The following is a 9,686-nucleotide window of genomic DNA, read 5'->3' on the forward strand; positions in this document are numbered from 1 at the left end:
ATACAAAAACAAGACCCATATATATGCTGTCTACAAGAGACCCACTTCAGACCTAGGGACACATACAGACTGAAAGTGAGGGGATGGAAAAAGATATTCCATGCAGATGGAAATGAAAAGAAAGCTGGAGTAGCAATTCTCATATCAGACAAAATAGACTTTAAAACAAAGACTATTACAAGAGACAAAGAAGGACACTACATAATGATCAAGGGATCAATCCAAGAAGAAGATATAAGAAGTGTAAATATTTATGCACCCAACACAGGAGCACCTCAATACATAAGGCAAATACTAATGGCCATAAAAGGGGAAATCGACAGTAACACAATCATAGTAGGGGACTTTAACACCCCACTTTCACCAATGGACAGATCATTCAAAATGAAAATAAATAAGGAAACACAAGCTTTAAATGATACATTAAACAAGATGGACTTAATTGATATTTATAGGACATTCCATCCAAAAAACAACAGAATACACATTCTTCTCAAGTGCTCATGGAACATTCTCCAGGATATCTTGGTTCACAAATCAAGCCTTGGTAAATTTAAGAAAATTGAAATCATATCAAGTATCTTCTCTGACCACAATGCTATGAGACTAGATATTAATTACAGGAAAAAATTGTAAAAAATACAAAATATGGAGGCTAAACAATACACTACTTAATAACCAAGAGATCACTGAAGAACTCAAAGAGGAAATCAAAAAATACCTAGAAACAAATGACAGTGAAAACTTGATTACCCAAAACCTATGGGATGCAGCAAAAGCAGTTCTAAGAGGGAAGATTGTAGCAATACAATCCTACCCTAAGAAACAAGAAACATCTCAAATAAACAACCTAACCTTACACTTAAAGCAATTAGAGAAAGAAGAATGAAAAAACCCCAAAGTTAGCAGAAGGAAAGAAATCATAAAGATCAGATCAGAAATAAATGAAAAAGAAATGAAGGAAACGATAGCAAAGATCAACAAAACTAAAAGCTGGTTCTTTGAGAAGATAAACAAAATTGACAAACCATTAGCAAGACTCACCAAGAAAAAAGGGAGAAGACTCAAATCAATAGAATTAGAAATGAAAAAGGAGAAGTAACAACTGACACTGCAGAAATACAAAGAATTATGAGAGATTACTACAAGCAAGTATTTGCCAATAAAATGGACAACCTGGAAGAAATGGACAAAGTCTTAGAAATGCACAACCTTCCGAGACTGAACCAGGAAGAAATAGAAAATATGAACAGACCAATCACAAGCACTGAAATTGAAACTGTGATTAAAAATCTTCCAACAAATAAAAGCCCAGGACCAGAGGGCTTCACAGGCGAATTCTATCAAAAATTTAGAGAAGAGCTAACACCTGTCCTTCTCAAACTCTTCCAAATCGTAGCAGAGGGAGGAACACTCCCAAACTCATTCTATGAGGCCACCATCACCCTGATACCAAAACCAGACAAAGATGTCACAAAGAAAGAAAACTACAGGCCAATATCACTGATGAACATAGATGCAAAAATCTTCAACAAAATACTAGCAAACAGAATCCAGCAGCACATTAAGAGGATCATACACCATGATCAAGTGGGGTTTATTCCAGGAGTGCAAGGAATCTTCAATATACACAAATCAATCAATGTGATACATCATATTAAAAATTGAAGGATTAAAACCATATGATCATCTCAATAGATGCAGAGAAAGCTTTGGACAAATTCAACACCCATTTATGGTAAAAACCCTCCAGAAAGTAGGCATAGAGGGAACTTTCCTTAACATAATAAAGGCCATATATGACAAACCCACAGCCAACATCATCCTCAATGGTGAAAAACTGAAACCATTTCTACTAAGATCAGGAACAAGACAAGGCTTCCTAATCTCACCACTATTATTCAACATAGTTTTGGAAGTTTTAGCCACAGAAATCAGTGAAGAAAAAGAAATAAAAGGAATCCAAATCGGAAAAGAAGAAGTAAAGCTGTCACTGTCTGTAGGTGACATGATACTATACTTAGAGAACCCTAGAGATGCTACCACAAAACTACTAGAGCAATCAATCAATTTGGTAATGTAGCAGGATACAAAATTAATGCACAGAAGTCTCTTGCATTCCTATACACTAATGATGAAAAATCTGAAAGAGAAATTAAGAAAACACTCCAATTTACCATTGCAACAAAAAGAATAAAATATCTAGAAATAAACCTACCTATGGAGACAAAAGACCTGTATGCAGAAAATTATAAGACACTGATGAAAGAAATTAAAGATGATACAAATAGATGGAGAGATATACCATGTTCTTGGATTGGAAGAATCAACATTGTGAAAATGACTATACTACCCAAAGCAATCTACAGAGTCAATGCAATCCCTATCAAACTATCAATGGCATTTTTCACAGAACGAGAACAAAAGATTTCACAATTTGTATGGAAGCACAAAAGACCCCAAATAGCCAAAGCAATCTTGAGAACGAAAAACAGAGCTGGAGGAATCAGGCTCCCTGACACTGGTCAGAATGGCCATCATCAAAAAATCTACAAAATGCTGGAGAGGGTGTGGAGAAAGGGGAACACTTTTGCACTGTTGGTGGGAATGTAAAATGATACAGCCACTATGGAGAACAGTATGGAGGTTCCTTAAAAAACTAAAAGTAGAACTACCTTATGACCCAGCAATCCCACTACTGGGCATATACCCGGAGAAAACCATAATTCAAAAAGAATCATGTACCACAATGTTCATTGCAGCTCTATTTACAATAGCCAGGACATGGAAGCAACCTAAGTGTCCATCAACAGATGAATGGATAAAGAAGATGTGGCACATATATACAATGGAATATTACTCAGCCATAAAAAGAAATGAAACTGAGTTATTTGTAGTGAGGTGGATGGACCTAGAGTCTGTCATACAGAGTGAAGTAAGTCAGAAAGAGAAAAACAAATACCGTATGCTAACACATATATATGGAATCTAAAAAAATAAAAATAAAATGGTCATGAAGAACCTAGGGGCAAGATGGGAATAAAGACACAGACCTACTAGAGAATGGACTTCAGGATACGGGGAGGGGGAAGGGTAAGCTGGGATGAAGTGAGAGAGTGGCATGGACATATATACACTACCAAACGTAAAATAGATGGCTCGTGGGAAGCAGCCGCATAGCCCAGGGAGATCAGCTCGGTGCTTTGTGACCACCTAAAGGGGTGGGATAGGGAAGGTGGGAGGGAGGGAGACGCAAGAGGGAAGAGATATGGGGACATACATATATGAGGACATAACTGATTTGCTTTGTTATAAAGCAGAAAGTAACCCACCATTGTAAAGCAATTATAGTCCAATAAAGATGTTAAAAAAAAGACCAAAAAAAGGAGTTATACAGCAGAAACTAATACAATATTGCTAAGCAATTATACTCCAATAAAGATATTGAAAAAAAAAGATACACACAGAAGTTTGAATATGATTATATTAAGTAGAAGGAAATGTTACAAATATTCATAGTAGTTATTTCTGTGGCATGGTATTGCTGGTGCCTAATTTTCTTCATTGTTCTTTTTGTATTTTCTGATATTTACAAAAATGAACAGGTATTATTTTAAAATCAGAAAACAAATGGAAAAAAAAAAAGTTATATGTGGTTTTCCATTGAACTTTTAAGAATACCGTATCCAAGAAAACACTAGTTTGGGCTTCCCAGAATTTCCAGATACTCTTTCTTTTGCTGGGGAGGCCAGTAGGGTCAATCGCACACTGAGGAGGGGAGGTGGGGCCAGGGTGGGGCAGAGCGAGGAGAGAAGCCGAAGAAAGTGGCCACGTGTAGTGACTCCTGATGGCTTCCGAGGAAGTAATGGGCCAGGGTGAACTGTGTCCACCAGACCAGGGCTAGAAGTGGGGACTCGAAATCCTAAGAGCTTCATCCTCTCCCATTTCTTGGGTCTCAGTTCCTTAATGTAATAAGGGCTAAGTCCTTCTTGCCCGGTAAGCTGAAGAGTTGCTCTGTGCTTTGGGATCTTTCAGTAAAGAGTGCTCCGGTGTAGACAGTTGAGCTTGGGCCTCTGGGAACTCTGGGAAAATGTACGTGGATAAATGAATAGGTGGATTAATGTGGAGTTATCCAAAGAATGTCAAGAGGACCAAGGCTAGAAGAAAAAAATGCTTACAATATTTTTAGATTCAGAAAAGTCATATTCTTCTTGGTAAGTGACAAAAATGCCATGAAGGCAAAGCTTAAGCAAAGTTTTGTGAAAGGGAAATTGCTAATACAAAGATAAGCCCTGCAGGTCTTTTTCTTTTAAAAACATATTTATCCCTCCACTTAACAAATATTCCTGAATACCTTCCTGGTGCCAGGCGCTGCACTGGAGCAGGGTTACCGGAGAGAATGAGGCGGAGGTGACTGTGGTTGGAGCTGTGAGCTGTCATGGAAAGTGGCAGTTTTTGTTTTCTTTTCATGGATTCACTCCTCATTAATTCAAGAGACATTTATGGACCCCTCACCATCTGCACCAGGCACCGTGGTTGGCGCGAAGAACATACACACTGTCTTTTCTCTTCATGGTCAACCGGCCTGGGGGATGGGGAGAAGTGTGAGAAAATCAATATCTGTAATAAGAAGCCCAGTTTAGCTGGGAGGGGTCAGGGAAAGCTTCTGCAATGAGGTGATGCTTGTGCTGGGCTGTGGCGGAACCATTCATTCATTCATTCATTCACTCTTCTATTCCACAAATACAGATTTGGGCTGCACACGATGCCCAGGTGCTGAGAATAGAATGATAGTCTGGTGGGAAAGAGCAATAATAAATACACAAACAAGTACATCAAATGACCATGGCTATGGCCCAGGGAAGGATATAAATGGGATACTGTGATGGAGAACAGCAGCGGTGGCAGCCAGGGAGAACGGCACTCTTGAATTTAGAATGTGTGGAAGGACAGTCAGCAAAGGGCTCTCTGAAGAGGCTTTATTTAAGCTGAGACCCAAAGGTTGAGAAGCACCTAGCCATGCAAAGAAATAGGGCATTCCCGACCAAGAGAACAGCAAGCTCAAAGGCCCTGAGGTGGTGACGAGAGACAGGAAGGAGGCCAGCGTGGAGGGAGCATTGGTACTCAAGGGGAAGGGTGGACAGGTGAGCTGGGTCAGGCCTTGCTGGGCCTTGTGAACCATGGTAAGTGTAGGCCATCGAGGGGCAGAAGAGTGACAGATCTGGTTTATGCCTTAAACCACACATATGCTCCTCTCAGGAGAATGGATTGGGGGAAATGTATGGGGTGGATGAGAGTAGGAGCAGAGAGATCTATGAAGTAGCTTCTGCAGTAGTCTTGGTTAGACTATGGTGGCGTGGAGATGAGAGTTAATTAGTAAGGAGGATTGGGGAAAAGGCAGTGGGAAGTCTTCTGGGTAGAGGAAATAATTTGTGCAAGTAAGAAGAGTGAACAGACATTTTAGGAAATGACAAGTAGTTCTTTGTAGCTTGGAGATGGAGGTAGCAATGTGGGAAAGGGTCAAATCATAAATGGTATTCTATACCAGAATAAGGAGGTTAGATATTATTCTGAGGGCAGTAGGAGACCACTGGAGAATTTTCAGCAGGAAGGTTCCCTGAACAGAAATGAGCATTGGAAAGATGTATTGGAGGAGGGATTCAAGGCAAGTGGAGGGGGCCACTGATGGTAGACAAGACCAATGGTATTGAGACAAGCTAGGAAACCACTGTTCTTTAGAAAGAATGAGACAGGGAATCCTGGCTCTGCTACTTACTGCCTGTGACCTTAGGCGACTTACTTAACCTCTCTGAGCTTTAGTTTACTCAACTACACAAATGGGAATATTACTTGACAAACTTTTCATGAGGCTTACATTAAAGAGTAGTGGTAAAATTACCATTGTATCATTTCATGAGGATTACAGTAAATAAACGAAACGGCAAATGCAAAGAGGATTACATTAAATGGTAGGGGAGAAAGTGTGGCTTGTAGCAGACACTCAGTCTTAATCTCCTCTCCTTCACAATCTCTATCCTGATTATACGGTTCCAAAGTGCATCCCTAAATAGTGTTGCAAAATAATTAGCTATCCATCTACAGTATTATAACATCGCTCCTCCATACAATCTGAATAAAGCATAAAAAGGAAAGTAAAAAAAAAAAAAGAAAGTAAATCAAAACTGGAAAAAAATAATGGCATTTCCTGCTTCCTCATAAACTGGAAATAAAAAGTTGGCTAAATGTTTCTTTATCCATTAAATCAGCATTAAAAAACCAGATAAAGAAAATAAATGTCAGTTGTGTCTGTTAGATGAAACTCTATAACCTCGTTGAGAGTATTAGAGAAAATCTAATGCCGGGACAGCAAAGAGAATTTTACTCACTTAAGACTGTGCATTGCATGGGTGGCAAGGACAATTCTGAAATACATGATATAAATCCCTTATCTGAAACTCATGGCCAGATGTATATCAAATTCAGAATTTTTCAGACTTGAGAGAGATAATGTGGTGAATGTGCTGTGTATTCCATAACACCCCTGGTGTGGGGTTATTACTATTTCTTCAGTGAAATATGAGAATATTCATACTAAGTGGGATAAATAGAAACCCATAAAGACCTTCAGTTTAGTATAGGTGAGGTTTTCCTACTAAATGAGTTTGTGTCCAAGTTGGAAATAACTTTTCTTGTTCAGACTTTGGGGATTTTTGAATTGCTTTTAAGAGGTTGGGGATCTAATGCCCTTCCCTGGATTTCGTGTACCCCTTAACCCAACCCCTTCCTTCACAGGGCTCACAGTGGCTGCAGGGGGCCTGGGTGGTAGGGGGTTCAGGCCCAGCCCTGCCTTAACCCTGACGCCCTCGTCCTTCTGACCTCCAGGCCCTACTGCTGACCTCAGCCGCCGCACTGGAGCCTTCTTCATTCATGAGGTCCTGGAGTCGCCCCCTGAAATCAAACCTCTGACTCTGTCCCACCCCGTCTACCACTCATGTCTGAACTTCAGTCCTACATAGCTCAAGTGTCCTCCTCCGGGACCCCCGACGTCCGGGTATGTATTTTGGGACAGCTAAGTGATTTGGGGTCTGCACGGCAAATCTCTGGGGCGGGGTGAGAAGTAGCTTACATCATCAGTCTGCATTTTCTAATCCGGCTCCAGCGTTTCCAGACACTTTTCTATGTAAGTTTTGGGGTGGTAAACTTCGTTCAGACTACATTCAGATGTGCAGGGAAAAAACAGTAGTTTCTTTACTAACTGATGATTGATTTGACTTTCGTCACGAGCTTCCTACCTTGCTCGGTAGAAATGGGGGTTGGATAAATTTAGTCCAATCTGATCAACTCTTCCATATTAGGGACAGTCTGTTTAGGTAACAGAGTCCCTTGTGGATCTATATACCCAGTTTTTCAGACTTTTTCCTCATCTACTTCTCATTCCTGAGGTAGCCATCAGAGTATGATGGACAGTCGGGTCCCTTGGTTACAGCAGCAATTTTCCAATAGCAGATACAGGGAACTGATTATAGTTAGAGAAAATCACACCCGGCCTTACGCTGAGTAACTAAGATTTATCAAGTGGGCAAAAGTCCTCTATCCTTGGGATTCCTCTCATCTTACCTGACATATCCCTCTGTCTTGAAGTAGAGAGACTGAGCTCTACAAGTCTTATCCCACCTGTTTCTCCCTGTTTCTCTCCATAGTTTTTTTGCACATGGATGTGGGCTTTTGACTTTCTCCCCTCTTCCAGTTATAAAATAAATAAGTCATGGGGATGTAATGTTGAGCATGGTAACTATGGTTGATAATACTGTATTGCATATTTAAAAGTTGCTAAGAGAGTAGATCTCAAAAGTCACAAGAAATAAAATTTGGAACTACGTATTGTGACAGATGGTAACTAGACTTACTGTGATCATTTCACAGTATATACAAATATTGAATCACTATGTTATACACCTGAAGCTAATATAATGTTGTATGTCAATTGTATCTCAATAAAAAATCCTCTCTCCTTGAACAAATCTTGGCTTTTACATGCACTGTCTGCAAGATCCTATTTGAGTCACGAACATGAAAATGCAAAAGAAAATACTCATTAATAGTTTTTAAAATATCACCTCTCATGATACATACAAAAAAAAGGGGGGGGGAAGGATTTACATCAAGGTATTTATACTGTTTATAACTGTATGACAAAATTATGTGATTTTAAAATTTTTCTTATTTTTGTTATTTTTTGACTTTTTTATGATGAACATATACTGCTTAGTTAAATTTTTTGAAGTTCTTTTAAAAATATGCCTGTAGCACTATCAGTTAGGAAAAGGCAAATTATGGTCTCTGTTGGAACAAATTTAAACTTGTCAGAGCAGTTAAATTAATTAGGTCTTAAGTGACATTTAATAGCCAGGGTGGTAGGCCTGATACAACTTAGCAAAGACTTAGAAAATTAGGCATAATAGCGTACAGATTGTACTCCTGCAAAGCACGCTCAATTCAGGGGAAACAGCGCGTCAAGCAGGGTTCCTCAAAATGCTTCTGCATCTTAGTTTGTTCTTTCTTTTGGAGAGGGGCATGGGTGAAATTTCTAAGATGAAACACACGCCCATTTTTGTTGGCATTCCTCCTTCGTGTATGATGACAAGGGAATCACTGCGGGCTGTGCTGGAATATTTCATGTAAGTAAATCCTAGGGGCACTTTTTTCCCCGTAACAAAGAGGGACATAAAGCTCCCTTTTTACTGAAATATGAGAGTTAGATTTATAATGTCCAGGAAGGTGTGAAACTCTCGAAGTAGAAGGAAAAGAGGGGCTTTGTTGCCATCACGCTCATCCTGCCTGGCCAGTCTGGGACAGATCTGGGTGAGGGAGGAAATGAGGGGACCAAGGAGAGGGACCAAGCATGCCTTGTAGAGTCATCTGAAAGAAAGTGCAGCTGAATGTCCCAAGCAGGAAATTTAAACCTCAGCCTTCAGGAAAGGAAAAAAGTTCAGAGGAAATTCTAAACTATATTTTTCTTCAGGTAGGTCTGGTGGGAGCATCTTGCCCCTTGCGTGTGTGAAGCAATCCGAAATAGCCCCCAACTTCAGAGTGCAAAGTTACTCGCTAAGGGCTTTTCATTTTCCACTGTGGAAACCTCCACAGCCATGTCAGACACTGAGTCAAAATATAGCAGAGGGGGATGCCAAACACTTCTAGGGCAAAGGTTTCTTTCTGTAGCTCTACCGGGCCCAGACTATTACCTGTCTGCTGCCTTCTAGACGGGGTCTTAATCGCTTCCAGCTGTGTTGGCTCCTACAGTCCCTCTGGCCCCTCCCCGTCTGGCCTCCCTGCCCTCTGCCTTTTGTGTAGGAAAAATTAAGTATCACACTTAAATCCCCCCTTAGGACTTGGGGATCCTGAGCAGGAGCCTGGCCACAGTATCCGTCTCCAGCAACAGATGAGGGGGCTGGCTTGCCTCACATGGGGTCTCCTTTCTGCCCTGGGGCTGAGCCCTGTCCCTAAACAGTTACAGCTAAGCACACAAAGGGATGTAGGTACACAGGGCTCCAGTGCACACCCCCCCTCCCCTCAAACGCCACCCTGGTACCCTGAATGCCCTCAATTCCTTCTTAGGGATTGGTTCTTTAGGGCTAAATTTAGCCCTCTCCAGGTTGTCATCTTTTGAAATATACATTTTTCTGCCA

The 9,686-nt window shown here is 40.6% G+C and overlaps 1 protein-coding gene across 1 annotated transcript in view; it reads left to right on the top strand.

Moving 5' to 3' along the window:
- Positions 1 to 7,016, top strand: part of SPATA18 (spermatogenesis associated 18) — a gene marked incomplete at both ends in the record, with an annotated part of 157,624 nt that extends 150,608 nt beyond the window's left edge. The window contains one exon of the mRNA XM_082838140.1: positions 6,883 to 7,016. Coding sequence (XP_082694266.1) covers positions 6,883 to 7,016 — 134 coding nt within the window. The remainder of the gene's footprint in view (positions 1 to 6,882) is intronic.
- Between the last annotated feature and the right edge of the window lie 2,670 nt (positions 7,017 to 9,686).

This window comes from Leucopleurus acutus, assembly GCF_964270905.1.
Source record: "Leucopleurus acutus genome assembly, chromosome: 4".
NCBI lineage: Eukaryota > Metazoa > Chordata > Mammalia > Artiodactyla > Delphinidae > Leucopleurus > Leucopleurus acutus.